Source organism: Chelonoidis abingdonii, chromosome 8 (genome assembly GCF_003597395.2).
Source record: "Chelonoidis abingdonii isolate Lonesome George chromosome 8, CheloAbing_2.0, whole genome shotgun sequence".
NCBI lineage: Eukaryota > Metazoa > Chordata > Testudines > Testudinidae > Chelonoidis > Chelonoidis abingdonii.
Genome location: NC_133776.1, coordinates 66,169,605 through 66,190,316, shown reverse-complemented (window position 1 = coordinate 66,190,316; position 20,712 = coordinate 66,169,605). Strand labels below are relative to the sequence as shown.

General features: G+C 48.9%; 1 protein-coding gene across 1 annotated transcript in view; it reads left to right on the top strand.

Annotated features, from left to right (window-relative positions):
• The window catches only part of RBM41 (RNA binding motif protein 41), a 40,186-nt gene extending 32,761 nt beyond the window's left edge, over positions 1-7,425 (top strand). The window contains exons 18-21 of the mRNA XM_075068718.1: positions 653-846; positions 5,021-5,765; positions 6,070-6,353; positions 7,203-7,425. Of these exons, the coding sequence (XP_074924819.1) occupies positions 653-846; positions 5,021-5,765; positions 6,070-6,353; positions 7,203-7,353 (1,374 nt within the window). The 3' untranslated portion in view covers positions 7,354-7,425. The remainder of the gene's footprint in view (positions 1-652; positions 847-5,020; positions 5,766-6,069; positions 6,354-7,202) is intronic.
• Positions 7,426-20,712: the final 13,287 nt, after the last annotated feature.

Here is a 20,712-nt window from a genome sequence, read left to right as displayed (position 1 = left end):
GTGTATGTGTAGAAAGAAAGTCAGTTTGTCACTTGCATGCATCCCTCTGTGCATGGACATTCTCACAGAAGCACGAGGAAACACCTCACATCCTGGCATTGAGAAGCTAAAGCACCATTGCCTGAATTGGGAAGGAAATGAACTCTTATAGCCCAAAACAGTAACCGTGCCACCTGTGGTAGTGATTGAGGAAGTGGAGGAGAGAGGAATTCCCTTTTGGGACAGTGACTGTGCAGTAATTTGGTTTGGTTCTCAGCTGGTAAAGTCCGCTGAGGTGGTTATTGCAAGGGGGACCAGTTCAACATCTAGCTGGCAGAGCCCCTGAAGTGGTAACCGCTAGGGGAATGAGTCAGTCCTGGACTTGTAGAGACTTGTCTGATGGTGATGTTTGTGCAGTCCATGACCCATCAGAGAATGGTGATGGGGTGAGTGGACGTTGGTCTTAGCTGGCAGAGCCCCAGTGATGATATCCACTAGGAACATTTTCTTTTATTTCCCAGTTGGTGGATCTGCTCAAATGGGGACTCAGGCTGAATACTCAAGTACACTCCTGTGCTGCGTTCAGTTTGGTTAAGAAATTTTTTCCAAAGCTGCAGCTGGCATGTGAGAGAGGCTGTTTGTTTTATTGTTTCAATGCTCCCTTCCTTGCCAGATATTATCCACTACACCAGAGCCCTGTCCTGCTCAGAATAACAGTGTAACACAAGTCGCAAAGCAAGAGCCTGCAGAAGAGGGGCCTGATGGGATTGCTGGCTCTCTCACTCCTCCCCCTGCTCTTGACAAGATCAGTGCTGTCTGTCTGACCACTGGGCCTTTGGAGAAAAATATAGCACAGACAGCTTCAAGGTAGGTGCAATGGTGTAAACAACTGCCTCCTTATCAATAGCAACCCTCTTCCTGTTGTGGGACACCCACCTTGTGTGTGAGATTCTGTGAAGGGGGAGAGGTATGCTTGGACTTGGAGTGTAGGGACATGAGGCAGGGAGTGAGAGAGGATTATCTGAGAATCTGATTAAAGCGGGTGTTGGCTGGAGCTAGAAGATCTGCCCTCATTCCTCTTACACTTTCCTTTTTTAACTTCAGATTCTCTGAACACAATTCAGCTTTCTTCTTAGTGTTTTGCTGGCCTTGAAATGGGAACACGGAGAGCTTTGATAAATGGATTGCAAGGCCATCTGGTTTAAGTACACCTTCAGCTAGTATCTGTGTATCCTCGGCTGAACCTTCATTGCTGAGGTTATAGCAGCCAGGGCCGACTTCAGGAAGTGCGGGGCCCAATTCCAACAGTTTTGGCGGGGCCCCAGCAGGGATGACTTAAAAAAAAAAAAAAGTTAAAAGAAACACGTGGGGCTTGTACTCACGGGGCGGCGGTGCTCTGAGTCTTCGGTGGCACTTCGGTGGTGGGTCGTCCACTCGCTCCAGGTCTTTGGCTGCACTGAAGGACCCACCACTGAAGTGCTGCCGAAGACGCAGAGCAAGCGAAGGACCCACCGCCAAAGACTCAGAGCGCCACCAGGTGCCTCTAGCCAGGGAAGGGATTCTCACTGGGCATGGGGCCCTCTTAGGTGTGGGGCCCGATTCGGGGGAATTGGTGGAATAGGCCTAAAGCCATCCTTGATAGCAGCACTCAGTGAATCACGGTACACTGGGGGAAGGGATGGTGCTTCACTTAATTCTCTAACAAGTACCCAGGGTCTGCATGGCTGGGCTTCTTCAGTCCTTGACATTGGTACCTATGATGCCCTCCCTTAAATGCTGAAAGGACGAAGTTTGGAATTTTGCTAGCTAATCAGGATCACGTGTGCAGAGTCATTTTTCCTTTTGTGTTTCTCTTTGAGGTAAGCCTCTTGCAGTTTGTAACACAGATTTTATTTTTCACCTTAGCGTAGGACAAGGAAAATGGGAGCAGGGTGGAATAGAGGAAGGAACAGAAATCCTTGCTATGTCCTAATTTTTTAATCTTTTCCTCCTTTCACGTTGACCAGTGCTTTTTTCTATCTCGTTGGTGCCACCACCTTCACAGCTCTATGTACGTAAAGTCTCAACCTAAACTAATCTCAGCAGTTCTTTGCACTGGTTCTAGGGTTGCCAGATGTCCGGTTTTCGACCAGAATGCCCAGTCAAAAAGGGACCCTGGTGGCTCTGGTCAGCACCGCTGACTGTGCAGTTAAAAGTCCAGTCATCAGTGCAGCAGGGATAAGGCAGGCTCCGTGGCTCCATGCAGCTCCCGGCAGCAGCAGCATGTCCCCACTCCGGCTCCTACGTGTAGGGGCAGATGGGGCTCCACACGCTGCTCTTGCCCCAAGTGTGAACTCTGCAGCACCCATTGGCTGGGAACTGCAGCCAAAGGGAGCTGAGGGGTCGGCGCCTGCGGACGGGGCAGTGCGCAAAATCACCTGGCCACCCCTCCGAGTCGGAGCCAGAGGGAGGACATACCTTAAGCAGCTCCTGGAAGCAGCAGCATGTGCCGCCTGGAGCCTGGACATCTGATATCCTCATGATCCCAACCCCCTGCCCCAGCCCTGATTTCCCCTCCCCCTTTCCAAACCCCTGGGTCCCTGCCCAGAGTACCCTCCTGCACCCCTAACTCTTCATCCCCAGCCCCACTCCAGAGCCCTCACCCCCAGTTAGAGCCCTCAGACCGTCTCCCTCACCCTCTCCCTTACCCCAATCCCCTGAGCCAGCCTGGTGAAAAGAGTGAGTGAGGGTGAGGAGAGTGAGCAACAGAGGGAGGGGGAATGGAGTGAGCAGGGACGTGGCCTCGGAGAAGGGGCGGGGCAAGGGTGTTGGGTTTTGTGAGAGTAGAAAGTTGGCAAACCTAACTGGTGCAGTTCTGATTCTCCCACAGCCCCTACGGCTAGTCTGGATAATGGGCAATGTGACTTCCTGTCATCAGATAGAGACAGGAAATTCAGCAAAATTTGTGAAGTCAGCCCTTAAGAGCTCTAGCTGAAAATTCAGTTGATTTCTGGCCACAAGCAGGTGGAACAGCTCCTTTGGTTAAGAGAAGCTTCTTAGTTAAATCTGAACTTCACTTGGGTTTTAGGTGCATTTTCTCCCCTCCTGTCGCTTGCCCTAGCATTGACTGCAGTTCTGTATTTACTATGTGAGAAGTCATCAATCATTGTTTTTTAAGTGCTGCAATACACCCTTCTGTGCACTTGGTGGCACAATTTGTCCACCTTCCCTTTTAGAGCCCCACTCTGGGTGACAGCTTGGAAGAGGAGCTGCTCAGATGATGAAGCCTGTTCTATATGCGTGAGAGTAGTGAAATGTAGCCGAAGTGAATTTAAAATGCTTTAGAAATAATGCAATGGCACGAGCAGAAGTTCTCAAACTGTGGTCAGTGGACACTTCGGTAATGCTGCTTATCTGGTGCTTTTATTTCCAGCTACTAATTCATGCCAAGCAGCTGAAAATGCACTCAACACCTTCCTAACACTGCTTTTTCTCCTCAGCAGTCACTGTTGTTGCTATTGCAAATGGTAGACCGAATCTTCATATTGAAATGTTCCATGGTGTTGAAGAGTTTGAGAACTCCTATAGTCGAGGATCAAACCTTCCAATCATAACAGATCCCTCAGTAGACCATACATGAGAAGAACCACTTAGCCTGTCACTAAAACACAGCCGCCTCTGGGTAGATAATGGCAGCCATTCTGAATCAGCCAGACTGTATACCAGATTTTAGGGTTTTCTAGGCACAGAAATGAAAATGAAATTCTGGCTGACTGTTGTACCAGGAAGTTTAGGAAGGTAGAACGGAATTGGCCAAGGTGGGATTTGGCCAGGGTAATAGCCAACTCCTGCTCTTTCCTAATGTAAAGAATCAAGTGCAGAGCAGCCTGGAGAAATGTAAAGCAGTGTGGGATGGAGGTAACAAGGGAAGATTTGAATTAACCTGAAGCCTTACAATCAGGGAGCAAAACTAAACAACCTGAATATGAATAAAGTGGGGACATAAGCAGGAAGCCACTTTGGGCTAAAGCAAATGTACGTTCATCTACTTAATGCTGCTCTGATTATTTTTTTCTGACATAAGCAAGCACTGTAGTTACTGCAGAGACAGTGTGAAATTAAAAGGACAGTGTCTGCCCACTCGGGAAGATCTATTTTAAGAAGTGGCCTGGAATGCGTGAGTCTGAGAGTTTAGCGAACGCAGACCAGCTTCTCTAGATCAGTGCAGGGTTTTTATGAGTGTAGGTGCACTGCGCACATACAAATGAGCTGGCTTGTTCCTGGCTGAAGTTCAATTTTGTTTTTAATTATGTGAATTAAGTCCATCAGCCATCTGACTGTTTGAGTGGTGCAGATTTTGCTTGAGAATGTGGATAATATATGCTTCACAATGTATTGTAAACTTTGTTTAAGTGGGTCAATTTCCTGATACTTAAAAAAGCCCAACATTTTAAACATACTCTGTGTTATGTTTAATGAAATGTATCAACCAAACATTTTGCATGAGAGATTTTGCAAGCTGCAGCTGGCTTCCATTCAGAGACACAGGATTCACAGGCTTTGCTATACTGGATTAGAGGGGCAATGGGTTCTAGTGGATTGAGTTTGGGGAGGAGTGGGGAGCCAGGAACTCCAGAGATCTAAACCCAGCTCTGCCACTCATGTGGCAAGTTCCCCATCTGTAAAGTGAAGATAATTATCTGTTTCTCTCGAGTTGGGGAGGGAGTTATGAGGATTATTAGTTAGTTTCTGTATAACACTTTGAAAATATAAGGGCTGTGTTAGTGCTGAGGGTAGTCAGACTGCTAGGCTTGCAGAACTGGTCTCCTGCCTCCAGCAGTAGTCTCGTCTTAATGTTTCTGTGGAGCCTGCCTCCCCCACCCCCTGAACAGTCCTAACCAGTTCAAGAGGGGGAGAGGGAAAGCAACTCTTGACTGCTCTTGGAGATCAGCATTACTCACTAAACACTGAGGTTAGTTTTCTCAGTGGAATGGGGTGGCATTGCCTGGCTGCTGTACAGAGTGGGATTCAGGCTTGCTGATCCAGTCCTCTCTTTTTGCAGCAAGCACAAGCTATCCACAGAAGAAGAGCTGCTGGAAAAGCGGAAGCGATATCAGGAGCAGATAGACCCATCCCCCCCCGATCTGACCAGTCCCAGCCCGCCTACTTCTTTTGAAAGGGAGAGCTTCACTGAAGTGGACCAGGATCAAGAATGCACTGAGTCTCACAAGGATGATGAAAGTATACAGGGGAGCATAGACTCCTGCCTAGTCAGAGAACATCTGGATGCACTCTCTGGCACCAACCAAGCTGGCAGTGCTTCACACAATGGGGATCTCTGTCCTACCAAAGAGACTCCAGCAAGTCTCGGTCACTTTGAAGGACAGCAAAAGGAGACTGCAGTGGTCCAGGCGGAACTGGAAGAGGAAATGCCAGCCTTAATATCAGAAAGCCAGGCATCAGATAAGAGTGTCTGTGTAAATACATGTGGGAACGTGGAAGAGGTGGACAAGAGGCCCTTCGTGGCTGTTGTTGGTATTTCAAAGGCTGCTGCAGATGGTGAGGCTCCCATTCAGCTAATCCCCTTTGGGTGGGAGGAGAGACTTGATAAAGCAAAGTTTGAGGTGAAAGCCCGGAGCCACAATGATCCTCCCCCTGATGGGGACAAAGGAGGAGGAGACCTGCAGGTACCAAACACCAGAAATCAGAGGGATATGGTGGAGCAGGAGGAGCTGAGACAAACTGTGGAGAATTTCTCGGTGGAGCTGAAGAGGGTCTCAACGGAACGGGATTTGCTCCAGGGCAAGGTAACATTAGCACCTGGCTGTGAATTCTGGTGGGGCAGGAGGGATAAAGTTCTGCGGCAATAGGGAATTGGATGAGGAAGATCAAGACTGACTTAACGAGGAGAGAAAATCCCGTTGACTTGTGTCTCACGTAAGGCAAGTATGGGTTAGGATTCCTTCCTTATTCTACTAGCCATTGCCCTGTTCCTCAGCTCCTGGAAAGTTTGTGTTTTGTTGTTTTTTTTTTTCTTTTTTTTCTTTTCCCCTTTAATGTGCAACCTCACTTCCTGTGCATGTCCCTGCATTTGCTGTTTCTTTAATTCAGGTGGAGGAACTAGAGCAGGAGAAGTGCCACTTGGAGACAGATTTCTTGAAAAGCCAACAGGAGTTGGCAACACTCAGGGCCCAGGAGACCGAAGGCTTGTACTGGAGCAAGAAACACATGGGTTACCGCCAGGCTGAACTGCAAGAGCTGAAGGCTCAGCTGGAGAGGACCATAGAGGAAAAGACCGAGCTGAAGGAGAGGCTCAAGGAGACAGAGATGCACCTGGAGGTGCTTAGGGAGGCACATGTCTCCTGCAGGAGCCCAGAGAAAGGAGACTTGAAAAGGTCAGAACTGTGGGTTAAACCATAGACAATATCAGTCAGTCCCAAGGGTAGGGGGAGAGAACATGGGTTACCTTGCGGGGGAACATCCACGTAGGAAACTGACTTCTGGGAGAACGCTTTGGTACCCATGAATTGAAGATGCTGCATGAGTAACAGTGGGTTATTACTAAGGATTGCTAGGTTGTGAGGAGAAGGGGGGCTATGGAGCAGAGCTACAGGTAAAGCCAAATAGCTACAGGTTTGAAGGATACTCCACACAGAGTTCCTTTGTCAGGGCTGGGTTTTCTCCTGCAGTACATTGTTCACTTTATGGAGTATTCCAGTTGAATCATTCAGACAGTATTGGCTTCCTTAATGATAAGAGAATGTGTCAAGGGAAAGAAATACTCTGCAGTTACTGAACTGTCTTTCCTACAAATATGGGACTTTCCATATCCAGGATGTGTTTTTTAGCCCTGCTTCTGACTTGACAGCACTTAGGGAATCATAAGGAACAAGTGCGAATATTGAGCTATGCAACCCTAAGTTAGATTTACAGATACAACCCCTCTGTGTGGTAAGTATTGTTGCTCCCCTATTACAGAGAAGTGAACTGATTTGCACAATGTCACATGAGAAACTTACAACAGAATTGAGAACTGAGTTACATTCCCCTATCTCCAATCCTGTGCATTGGCCCCACGATCTTCCCATCCTACCATCTGCAGCTTGCACTGCCTTTAGAATGGAGCAAAGAACCTCAGCCTCCCACGGCACTGGTAATAGGACAGAAGACAGCAAGTTAGAGGAAGGGATGTATTGGAACTACCATTTGTCTCTGACTCTTGACTCTTCTCCTCTTGTCCACAGCACTATGGAGAAGCTGAAGAACCTGCGTAGGAATGTCAGCCAGCTCCTCTCGCTGGTCCTCCCTCACCTAGAGCTGCAGGATGTTAACTATGAGTCGGACCAGATTGATGAGATCTTGCAGACAGTGTTGGAGACGAACAGGATGTCATAGTAGCCCTTCCCCCATACTGCCATTGTGCCTTTTTGTATAGTTTCGTTAATAAACCCATAAGTTCTTCATCCTGACTCTGGGCCTTCCTTCATTTCATTAGGAGTGGGGCTTCCATTCCCTCCTCCTTTCTTATGGCTCTGTAAACTTGTCATCAGAGTCCTGTGGAGATCAACATGGATAGCTCATCCCTCTGTGTCCTGGCCTGTCTCCTTTGTTTAAAGCTGCTTTTGGGGTGTGCTGGCTGGCTTCCAGGGAGTTGGGTCCTCAGATGATTTTGTCTCTTAAATGCTTTTTTGGTTTGTTTGTTAAATAATGGAGTGAGACGATTCTTTGAACTAATTTTAACATTTCAAGTTGCGATGGGAACCCGTTGGTGACTCACTGACACTATCCTGGTGTCAGTATAATTGCAAAGCTCTAGAATAATATTGATGAGGTTCTTTGGCATCTTTTAGCAGATGAGTGCTTTATGTAAAATTCTTCTCTGCCCAAACTTCCCTGTAAGAATACCCTCATTCTCAGACCCATAAGAAACAAAACCAGTATCGAAGCCTGCCTTTTAGGGGCAGGGACTAAAGAGATCATTGAGCACCTCGCCATAGAAGTACCTGGATAAGATCACACATAGATTGCCAGTGAAGGGCCAGTGGCTTCAGATACTCTGCTTGGAGTTTCCAAAGAGTCTAAAACTCTTAAAATTCTTCATTCTTCTCTCTTCTTTGAAACAAACTGTCCTTCTCATCTGATTAAAAGTGGAAGGAAGACCCCCACATGTAAGTGTTGCACAATTTGCCAGGCTGCTTTGATTTAACTTGGAATCATGTCTGTCTTGTAGAAGGATTAGCCCTGATTTAAGAAACAAATGGCCTAATAGGTTATAGCAAATGTATATGTAAATGTATATCAAGGAGGAGCCTGGCCAACTTTGCTATGCCTGTAGGCAGTACTGCTTTGTGACCACCAACTCAATCCATTTCAAAGCCTTCTGCCTTCGGGGCATCCAGAACAGTCTGTCAGACCAGGTGAGCAGGTCTTTTACCAGCCACCACGAGTGGGGTCTCCACCCAGATGTAGCCAGGTTTAATTTTTCAGCTATTGAGATTCCCCATATGGATCTGTTTGCAACCAAAATCAACAGGAAATGTTATCAGTTTTCTTCATGAGCAGGTCATAGTCTTGGAGCTCTTGGATGCTTTTCTGTTGCCTTGGATGAACGAGCTCCTATAAGCTCCATCCTATTCCAATTCTACCCAGAAAGTTGTTAAAAATCAAGTAGGACCATGCCCAAGTGATACTCATAGCACCAGTGTAGCATCCCCAATACTGGTTTTCCACTCCGCTGAACCTGTCAGACTAGGCTCCTTTGATGCTACCATAGGATCCAGGCCTGAGCTCACAGGACCAGGGTTGCCTCCTCCATCCCAACCAAGAGGCCTTTCAGCTGACAGCCTGTATATTCTGTGGTTGACACCTCAAAAGGCGAATTATTCAAAGGGGCACAAGATGTGCTCTTGAATAGTATAAAAAACCTTTTTAATCAGGTATTCTTACTTGGTGAATGGAAGACATTGTCCATCTGGTCTCAGTAGAAAGGAGTTTACCTGATCTGGGCTCCAATACATGCACTGGACTCTTTGGTATGCCTGAAGCAGCAAGGTCTGGTCACTAGTTCTATTAGGGTCCACTTGACAGCTGTCTTAGCTTTCCACCCTCCAACTGGTAATAGATCTTTTTTTGCATTCCCATGTAAATCAGGTTTTTGAAGGGTGTGGACCATTCATATCCCCAAGTAGAGTATCCTGTTTCCCCTTGGGACTTAAACCTGGTATTGACAAAACTAATTGCTGCTCCTTTTGAATCATTAGCCACATGTTCATTACTTCATCTCTTGATGAAGGTAGCCTTCATGATGGGAATCACCTCAGCCAGGAGAGTGGATGAATTATGAGCTCTAGTGTCGACCTCCGAGTCCTGTCTTCTACAGGACAAGGGACATCTGTACCCTTATCTGACGTTTCTCACCAAAGTGGTTCTGACTTGCACATCCATCAGGCAATATATTTGTCAACTTTCTTCCCAAACCTTCATGTTCATAAGGAATGAAGTGAGATTCCACATGTAAGATGTGTTTTACTTGGACAGGACTAACCCAATTGTTTGTGGCAGTTACAGACAGGATTAAAAGACTTCAAATCTCTTGCATTTGTGCTACAACACAGCCAATGTAACTCCTCCAAAGAGGGTGCTGGTGCATTCAACCAGATCTCACGCAGTCTCTGCAGGCCTTCTAGCCCTGGTGCCTATTCTGAACATTTGTAGAGCTGCAGCTTTGTTTTCACTGCGTGCCTTTGCCTCACATTATGCCATCTCTCAGCAATCTAGAGATGATGCTAGATTTGAATAGGTAGTCCTTTAACTCATTATCCAGGTAGACTCTAGTTCCACCTCTAGACCAAACTGCTTCTGAGTCATCTGAAGTGGAGTGGACATGTGCTGTCACTTGAAGAAAAAACTGTTACTAACCTGTTCCGTAACCACTGTTTGAGATATTGCACACGTCCATTCCATGACGCACCTTCCTTTCCCTCTGTAGCAGAGTCTGTCCTATCAGAAGGAGCTGAGGTGGGGATTGGGATGGCACTGCCCATTATACCATCACACAGTAGAACAAGGCAGAAGAGGGCATATGCACCATCACAACAGGTACAAAAAATTTCTGACAACACTTTGCACATGTGAAGTGGAATGGACGTATGCAACATATCCTGAAGAACATTTACAGAACAGGTCAGTAAGTTTCTTATCCCTATATCTATTCACTGTCTTCTATTTCCTTGCATTCTCATTTTCTCTTCCTAGGATAGTTAGGTCTGGGTTCAAAGGTTGTATCTGTTACTAATAGTTCTCATTTTGTTTTTGTTTTTGTTTTAAATTTACTCCAGAGATCTGGCCTCTTACTCTGTATCTGCCTGGGCTTTAGCCATGCCTCTAGCACACTTGCCATTCACCAATAGAAAAAAAAACAAAGGTTACCATGGCTAAATAAAGGTTACGGTGGTTAAATAAAATCCATGAACAAATTTAGCTGACTTGTCTTAATTTTATGCTTTGGAAACTGCAGACAGCTTTCCAGATATCTAGCCAGTTCTTCTTCGAGTGCTTGCTCATATTCATTCCAAGTAGGTGTGCGTGCGCCGCGTGCACGTTCGTTGGAAGAATTTTCCCCTAGCAACACCCGGTAGGTCGGCAGGCGCCCCCTGGCGTGGCGCCTTTGCGGCACCGTATATATGCCCCTGCCGACCCGGCCGCTCTCAGTCCTCTTACCGCCCGTGTCGGTCGTTGGAACAGTGGAGTGCGGCTTGCTGACCTCCACTTCCCTAGCTTTCAACCCGTTTTTTCTCTAGTTTATACTTATAGTTGTAGTTAGTGTTAATTCTTAGTCTAATAGTAGTAGTTAGTGTAATTTTGTATATAGTTAGAGGGCTGAGGTTCACCTCCTCAACCCTCCCGGGACCCGGGCTCATGCCTGGCTCTCCCGGCTTCAAACAGTGTCGCCGCTGCCGCCGGCCGATGCCAACGGGAGACCCCCACATCGTTGCCTGAAGTGCCTGGGGAGTCCCACCTGACGGACAAGTGCAAAATCTGTAAGTCCTTTCGAACAAGGACAAAAAAGGAGCGGGAATCGTGTCTAAAGCAGCTCCTTATGGAGGCCGCCTTGACCCCGGCAGCCCGGCACCGAGCGCACGAAGTCCGTACCGGGCAGAAGTTCCGCATCGGCACCGGAGACGACCGGCACCGCAAAAACCGCGCGCACCAACAGTCTCCGGCGCAGAAGTCAGCCCGGCACCGCTCCCTCTCGCCGAAGGCGAAGAAGTCCAAGGCTCCTGCGGCTGCAGCTACAGCACCGCAGTCTGAGCATGGGAAACCGTGCCGTCCGGCACCGCCATCTGCCGCGGCACGGTTCTCCAGCACCGTCGACTCCGGCCAGGCAAGAGCCGTTGAGTCGGTGCCAGACAGCTCCCCGGCGGATGCCCTGGTCGAGCTTGCTGTCCCACTACACCGGAAACCTTTGCGACGGCGAGGGAATTGATAGCGCTGACTGAACCTCCCCCGCCTCAACCCCGGCACCGCCAGTGCGGTAATCTCGTCTACGGGAAAGCCGGCTATTGTTCGACCGATGTCCCTCAGAGAATGGGCAGGCACCGGTCGAGATCGAGATCACGGCACCGCTTCGCGCGCGGTCTCCGTCACACTGCCGCTCGCAGTCCCGGCACGGTCTCCTCTTCGGCGCCGGTCGTACTCGCGGCACCGGTCCAGGTCACCGGACCGGTACTCGTCTCGACGGTCTACCTCCCGGTACGATCCCGACGGAGCCCATCTCACCGCGTTACTCGCGATCTGCCTCCTGGCACCAGGCTGGTCGCAGGTCCGCTCCCGTCGACCTCCCGCACCGTGCTGGTTGCAGGTCCCGCTCCCGGTCCGGCACCGGTACGACTTCCGGCACCGTTCGCCAATACAATGCGAGGTCGGGTACCAGTCCACGGACGATCTGCTCCACTTGGCCGTCACGGCACCCTCGGGTTCCTCTCACCCGGACAGCGCTCTCTACGGGGATGTGAACCAGAGAGCACCAGGGTCTGGTGCAGTGGTCTCTTCTGGACACCTTGGCTATCATCAAGCCAAGGTGATCCCATTGTGGTATCCCAGCCTGCGACTTCCACCCGTCGGGTACCGGAGGCCTCTATCAGCCGTCCACCGCCAGAGGACGACACCTCTACAGTGACCCAGGACCCTGAAACCGCCACACAAATGGCCCCCCTCTAGAGCAAGAACCTGAGGAGGAACGTGTGGTCCCGTCTCTCGTCCTCCTCCTCGCCGGACGAGGCGGTGGCGGGCACTTCAACTTCGGCCCGCCCCCCATCGACCTACGCGCCACCAGGACCTGCTCCGCCACGTAGCGTTGAGCATTAACCTGCAGGTGGAGGAAGTCCCCGAGGTGGAGGACCCGGTCGTGGACATTCCGTCTTCAGATGCCCCGACACGGGTCGCTCTGCCTTTCATACGCTCCATCCAAGCAAGAGCGGACACAATATGGCAGTCTCCGGCGTCTATCCCTCCAACGGCCAGGGGCGTGGAGAGGAAGTACGTGGTGCCCTCTAAAGGGTACCAGTGCCTCTACACCATCCTCCTCCATGCTCTCTGGTCGTACAATCCGTCAACGAGAGGGAGCGCCATGGCAGCCAGCCCCCGCCCCAAAATCGCGGGAGGCTAAACGCATGGACCTACTGGGACGCAAAGTGACTCCGCAGGGGTCTGCAGTTGCGGGTTGCCAACCAACAGGCCCTCCTCAGTAGATACAATTTTAACACCTGGCAGTCCATGGCCAGATTCACTGAGCTGGTACCGCTGAGACTCCCGTCCACGGCGCAGATTCAGCGGCTAGGACCGTTGCGGCAGGATACAATGAGGAGGATTTCGTGGTTGCAGGTGTCCGGATGCCTCCAGAACTGCAACACAACGATCCAGGACCTCCCATTCGAGGGACAGGGCCTCTTTTCGGAGAAGACGGACCCACATCTCCAAAGCCTAAGGACAACCGCATTATCATGCGCTCCTTAGGCATGCACACGCCGCAGACCCAAAGAAGGTCCTTCCGCGCGCAGCCTCCGCCCCTACCCCCCACCACGCCCCCGTCAAGACTTTAATAGACGACGGGGCCGTGTGAACCGGAGACGTCAGTCTGTTCCCAAGGGAGACAAAATAATGGTTCCGCCAAACAGCCGCCGGACCTAAACAAAATTTTTGAAGGTGCGGTCGAGAGCAGAGCACCAGTCCCTTTCCGGTCTCCTTTCCTTTTTTCAAACCGCCTTTCTCTCTCCTCCTGGCGTGGACCCTCTAACTTCGGATCGTTGGTTCTGCGCGCGGTGGAGTTTGGCACCACTCCCAGTTTATTTCGCCTGCTCCCTCCCACCCACCCTCCCCTTCCCTCTTCAGGGACCCCTCTCACGAGCATCTCCTGTACCAGGAGGTCTCAACGCTCTCGAAATCGGAGCTGTAGAGGAGGTGCCTCAAGATCTCAGAGGGAGAGGTTTACTCCTGCTATTTTTAATCCCCAAGTCAAAAGGGGGTCTCCAACCCATCCTAGACCTGCGCGGACTCAACGCTTCTGTGAAGAAGTGAAGTTCGCATGGTGTCCTTGGGTCTATATCCCCTCCCTGGCTCCGGGAGACTGTTCGCTGCTCTCGACATGAAGACGCCTACTTTCATGTTCGATCTACCCACCGCACAGACGTTTCTTCGCTTTGGGTACGGGACCGCACTTTCAATTCCCGGTCCTGCCCTTCGGCCTTTCCTCTGCCCCGCGGGTGTTACAAAATGTATGGCGATAGTGGCCGCTTTCCTCCGTCGACGAGGCATGTGTGTCTTCCCCTACCTGGACGACTGGCTTGTTCGCAGGTCTTCAGAGGCTCAGGTCGCCACACACATAGCGGTCATAACAGAGCTGTTCGAAACTCTAGGGCTCTTGATCATTTCGATAAGTCCATCCTCGTACCAACGCAGAGGATAGACTTCATAGGAGCTCTCTTAGACTCCACTCTCGCGACAGCCTCGCTTCCACCCTGCCGGTTCCAGGCGATAGTCTCTACAATAGAGGGCCTACTCGCCTTCCCACGACCTCGGCCCGGGTTTGTCTCAGCCTGCTCGGTCACATGGCGGTCTGCACCTTTGTCACAGAACGCCAAGCTCCGCCTTCGCCCCCTGCAAATTTGGTTGGCCTTTGTTTATCGACCTCGGAGGGACAGCATGGACACGTGGTCTCACTCTCCCCCAGACAGACCGTTTTGCTCTCCCTCCGCTGGTGGCAAGACCCGTCCTGGTATGTGTGGGGCATGCCGTTCCATCCCAGGCAACCATCCATGTCCCTGACAACAGACGCATCCTCCCTGGCTGGGGAGCTCACATGGGTTTTCGCCGAACACAGGGTCTCTGGACTGCTCAGGAGCTCTCACTGCACATAAACGTCCGAGAGCTGCGAGGTCCGCCTCGCCCTGTCAGACCTTTCTCCCTCACCTGCGAGGACGTTGCGTTTTAGTGCTCACGGACAACACCACCGCGATGCACTAATATAAAAAGCAGGGAGGGACCCGTTCTCTCCCTCTTTGTCAGGAGGCTATCGCACTCTGGAATTTTGTATAGCCCACGCCGTGGATCTGGTGGCCTCCTTCCTCCCAGGAGTCCAGACCATCCGCGGACCATCTCAGCAGGTCCCATCAGCAGTGTGGCGGACCATCTCAGCAGGTCCATTCAGCAGACCATCTCAAGTCCTCGTAGCCCCGAGTGGTCCCTTCGTCCGGACATAGCCCATTCTCTTTTCCGGAGGTGGGGGTTTCCCCGGATCGACCTCTTCGCCTCCCGCACCAACTGAAAGTGCGCCCAGGTTCTGCTCCTTCCGCGGTTCTTGCCCGCGGATCGATCTCGGACGCATTCCTCCTGTCCTGGTCGACAACCACCTCCTATATGCCTTCCCGCTGTTCCCCTTGGTGCACAAAGTCCTGGTAAAGCTGCGCAGGGACAAGCTTGGGTAATTCTCATCGCCCCAGCGTGGCCTCGCCAGCACTGGAACACCACGCTGCTGGACCTGTCCGTAGCCAGTCCGGTTCTCCTGCCCGCTACATCAGGACTTAATATCTCAAGACCACGGCAGGCTCTCCATCCCGACCTCCAGTCCCTCCACCTGACGGCGTGGTTCCTGGTTGGTGAGCTCTGCGGAGCTGCGCTGTTCTACCCCAGTGCAGCAGGTGCTGCCTGGAAAGCAGGAAGCCTGCAACCAGGGCTACCTACCTGGCGAAATGGAAGAGGTTCTTCTTGCTGGTGTCATCGCAAGGCGTAATCACCAACACGTTGGCTCCCATCCAAGTGATATTGGAATATCTATGGCACCTTAAACAGCAGGGCCTCGCACTCTCGTCCTTGCGAGTCCACCTGCTGCCATTTCTTCGGTCCGTCCAGGAGACGGCCCTTCCTCCGTCTTCTCTCACCGATGGTCTCTAGGTTCCTCAAGGGCTTGGAGCGCTTGTATCCCAGGTCCGTCGTCCCGCCCCTCCTGGGACCTCAATCTGTTCTCTCAAAATATGGCCCCTCCTTCGAACCCTTGGCGAACCTGCTCTCTCTGTATCTATCGTGGAAGGTGGCGTTCTGTGGCCATTACATCGGCCAGCGAGAGTCTCTGAGCTTCGCGCTCTTGTCGCGGACCCACCTTACACGATATTCCACAGGGACAAGGTGCAGCTGCGCCCGCATCCCGCCTTCCTGCCCAAAGTGGTCTCCCTTTCACACTTAACCAGGACATTCCTCCCAGTGTTTTATCCTAACTCACGCATCCGCAGGGAGCAGAGCCTACATTCACTTGATGTTCGCAGAGCGCTGGCGTTCTACATTAACGCACCAGACCTTTCCGAAAGACCTCCCAACTTTTATTGCCGTTGCGGACAGATGAAAGGTCACCTGTCTCGTCTCAAACTATCTCATCCTGGGTGACGGCCTGCATTAAACGTGCTATGCTTTAGCTCACATCTCTCCAGGACGAGTGACTGCACATTCCACGAGAGCACAAGCTTCCTCGATTGCCTTCTAGCCCGTGTGCTTATTACAAGACATAAGTCGTGCAGCCACGTGGTTGTCCGTGCACACGTTCTCTGCCCATTACGCCTTGGTGCAGCAGTCCAGGGATGATGCAGCTCTTGGTTGGCTGTTCTACATTCGACAGTCTCCAACTCCGACCCACCGCCTAGGTAAGGCTTGGGATTCACCTACTTGGAATGAATATGAGCAAGCACTCGAAGAAGAAAAGACAGTTACTCACCTTGTAACTGTTGTTCTTCGAGATGTGTTGCTCATATTCATTCCACACCGCCCTCCTTCCCCACTGTCGGAGTACCGGCAAGAAGGAACTGAGGAGCGGCCGGGTCGGCAGGGGCATATATACGGTGCCGCAAAGGCGCCACGCCAGGGGGCGCCTGCCGATCCGCCGGGTGTTGCTAGGGGAAAATTCTTCCGACGAACGTGCACGCGGCGCACGCACACCTACTTGGAATGAATATGAGCAACACATCTCGAAGAACAACAGTAACAAAGGTGAGTAACCGTCTTTTCTGCTGCCCCTGGGGAAACTTCAAGGTCTCTTTCTTCAGTTTCTTTTTATTTTGCAGGTAATTAATTTCTTTCCTAAGTATACTGAGACATCAAAGAAGTTAAACTCCCCTTCACTGTTTTCTTCTGCAACAAATTCTTTGCCATTATTCCAGTGAATATTTGTAGACCTGTTAACCACAACTGGATGTTAGCTCTAATTTAGAAATAGTCTGCAAATCACAACCAGGGATTTTACATTTCTCCCTGATCTTCCCAGAACACAAGACCACCTTTACGTACTAGCTATGCTGTCTTTTAAGAAGTCCACTGTTTCTATTACATTATTTTTCAGATATAGTGCAGTGAGTAATTCCATAGCATGAGCCCTGAGGAAATTAGATCCACTGACCTTTATTCTCTTTCTCAGCTTCTTGGCTACCTTGACACTGGCTTATCTATTTTTGAAACTACGCACTTCCCTGTTATAACCTTGCAAAGCTAATTTGCCAGCTCAGATACCAAAATATTCTTGTACCTCAATGATCATCAAAAATTAATATTTAACTTGCCTATCAAAAATTATCCATCTCAGGTGATCAGGCAAGAAGAATATTGTGATACCATCTTTTGACCGACCTACCCTTCCAGAAACTCGCCATTTTTTTTTTCCCTTTCTGTACTGAGCTATGTTTAGAGAGAGGCTATTCTATTAGATATATGGTAATGAAAAGCAAATTCAAGATTTTGGAGACAGTCTCTCTTTTCTTTATTTTAATATTTATATTGAAATACTAGAATGCTTGAACTTACTTACAAAGTGTGATGTGTGCAAATAACTTGTTATATTCTCTTAATCACTTAACAAGAAACCTGGATGGGAGAGCAAACAATCAAACCAGGAGTGTAGGTTTGTATCTTAAACAGAGCCTAATTTTACCCCAGATGAATTGAGAATAAACTGCATCGTCTGCTCGGATCCTTTTCAACTGTGTCCACTAGTTTTAAAGCTACAGATTTTTTCAGTGCATGGGTGTAACTTAATCCCAAAGTATTAGCCCTGGGACCCTCTGTCTGAAGGTTAAACCATGTTGTGTCAGTCAAAGATGATCTTGCTTCAGAATATAAATAAAACCCTGGAATAACTCTGTTCTCTTGCCAATTAAACATAGCACCTGTTAGATGACTAGTTTCTGCACTATGGGTATTTGCTTACTGTGGGCATGGAGGCTCCCCTGGCTTTGAGAGAAGGGTCACTGCCTATGGCCCTGATCCTGCACTGTTAAAGTCAGTGAGTGCAGGATCAAATCCTATTTTCCTTGTGCAGTTACAGGGATGTCTGTTGGAAGAGGGGGACTCAACCTCCGTATCTAAAGTGTGACTCTCCTCTGAAGAGGTTTTACAACAATGGCACCTCCATACTTGCTGCCCCCTGTGTGTGTTTGGTCATAGCAGTTCACTTGACTACATTTTTATTCATATTTGCACTGGATTCCCTGGATTAACTTTTTGGCTCACATGTCAACAAGATTTGTTAATCTACTTTCAATTGCAGACTGTATTGTTGATGATCCATGAGCTAGAAAGACCCGATGGGGTGAATGTGTTGTACTGGCCGCTTAAGAGGTGGTAGGGAGATTATGCTGCAGATGAGTTGTCATTTTTAGGCAATGGGACATTTATTAAAATCAAGGTAACTGTCAATTTGTAAGCCTAGATGTTAGCTTTCTAGCCCTCTGGGGATCTGTCTGAGAAATGTGTAACTGTGCTCACCATAAGATCCCCCGATCCTACCATTGGATGGAAGATTTGGCACTGTTTTCCCTCTCCAACTTGTTTATCTATGCTTCATTCAGAGTTTGTAGGTTCTTTCCCCAACAAGGCCAGAGAGGCCTCCTTGCATGGATCTTAGAAGGAAGAGGGAAATTATTTTTACATCTGCACTGATCCAGATCCAGGCTCTCTGGAGTGGCTCACAACCAGGAATGCCTACTTCAAGGCAGATACCCAAAACTGGTGGTATGTTCTATAATTAGATTTCACCCAGCCAGTAACAAATGTGAACTCCAGGCTAATTGTAATAGTCTTATCATGGAGTTACAGACAGTCCCCTTAGACTCTCCAGGCTATCTTGTCACCCAGGCAAGCGGGACTTAGTGATAAATGGTCACTTAAACCAAAAATCACAAAATATTCAGGTTCCTTCCAGTCCCAAGAGACCAGTCACTTCCCCCAGCCCTAGATTTTACTCCAAAGACAACAATATCTATAGCCAATCCTGTAAAAAAAAAAAAACTATCTAAAGGTTTATTAACTAGGAAAAAATTAGGTATTTACAGGTTAAAGCAAGCAAACATCTACACACAAATGAGTTTTTATCTAAGTCAGTGGCTCTCAAACTTTTATACTGGTGACCCCTTTCACACAGCAAGTCTCTGAGTATGACACCCCCCCTTATATATTAAAAAGTGTTTTAATATATATTTAACACTATTATAAATGCTGGAAGCAAAGCTTGGTTGAAGGTGAAGGGTGACAGCTTGCAACCCCTCATGTAATAACTTCATGACCCCCTGAAGGATCCCGATCACGTTTGAGAACCCCTGATCTACGTCCTAAGAGTGACAGGGTTGTAGAGATCTGTCAATTCAAAATGTCTTTCAGGGCGGGCCTTGGGGGAACTCCTGGGTATCTCTGGCTTCAATTTAGTGTCTTTGGTCCTGTGAGAGTTCAAATAGCAAAGAGATGACAAATTTTCCTGTCTTTGTTTTTTTTTTTCATTCAGCCTCTAAGACCAGAGGATGAGCTTCCTTGCGTGTAGCATTTCCAGGGTGTGATGGGGCCCATTCACCAGTGCTTTGTATTGCAATGTTCCTTGATGGCCCATCTGATTTTGATAGTTTTTCTGGACGGGTGGGAGGAAACACTCTTTTCATCTGAATTCGCAGGTTTAGAGCAAATTTGCTTTATAACTTCATAAACAACTTACATATTTCCTTATAGTATGGAATACAGACATTACAAACATTCTATAGAGTCTAAACACTAAATACATTCTTATAAGTCTAATATCTATTTTGAGCAAAACTAACAAAAGTGGACTGGCATGGTCTCCAGCTATGAATTTGTGAGTTCATAGAGGGCAGGGGAAGCATGCCAACCAGGAAACCTATCGTTAATGGGCAGGGTGAGGCTTATCAGAATCTAATCCCTGCTCCCCAGTCCCTGACCTCTTTCATATTCAGTATCTACTCCGCATCATCGCAATGAACTTAAGGCACCCAGAAAAAGTGGAAAATCCAAAGGCTAAGAGCAGCAATATCTTTACAGTAAAGAGATTAAGTAAAGTTGCAGAAAAATGACTTAAAGGGCATTAATGTATTGGAGACACATTTGAGAAAACATGGGTCCAATGAAGTTTAAGGTTTTACCTGTTTTATCTCTTCATCCATCCACAAAATCCTCTGGCTTCTATGAGGCTGAACTAGGGTAATTAATCCAGTTCCCCTAAACCTGAGATCCTTATGTATCACCCTCCCAAAACAGGAAAGCTTACAAACTTGGGTCAGCTAATGACAGTTTCCCCATCCCAGCTGAAATTACTGGAGTCCCTGTGAAATGTACCTGGAGTCCTGGAACTCTTCATGTAAGCAATGACAATTCTGTCAAGATTCCAGGCACATTTAGCAAGGAGCTCGGTGTTTATCCCAGTTCCGGGTTCTGGGGTTAAGTTATTCGAAAACTTAGCTCACAAGCTGAAATGGATGACTTGGACCGAGAGAAAAGGTGCCACTGCTGTCCCGCAGCTCTCCTGCTATCCTGCTATCCCACTATCCACCAGAAACAGTCCCTTAGCTTTCATCTCTGCTTCCCAGAGATGGGAGCTGGTTTAATGAAGCTTCTCCAGCAGAGACTGTTTGCTCTCTCTTTTCTTCAGCAATGATACAGCAAAGTACCCAATCATGTTAAGAACCCCCCACTGGATCAGTCGTCTGTACTGCTAGAAGCTGTGAGGATTCCTTGACTTGGGTGGGAGGGAGGCTTAGTGGGAAATTAGAGTGCCTGGTAGCAATCTCTAGCCCCTTAGTCTTTGGAAGCTTTGGTCCAATCTAACTGGTTCTGAGGATCCATCAAAAGTCTCTCAAGAAAAAAAATTAAAAATGAGCTTCCTCAGGAGTGCTGCATGCTGCAGGTTCAGAACCAGAAACTCTTCTTCGAGTGCTTGCTCAT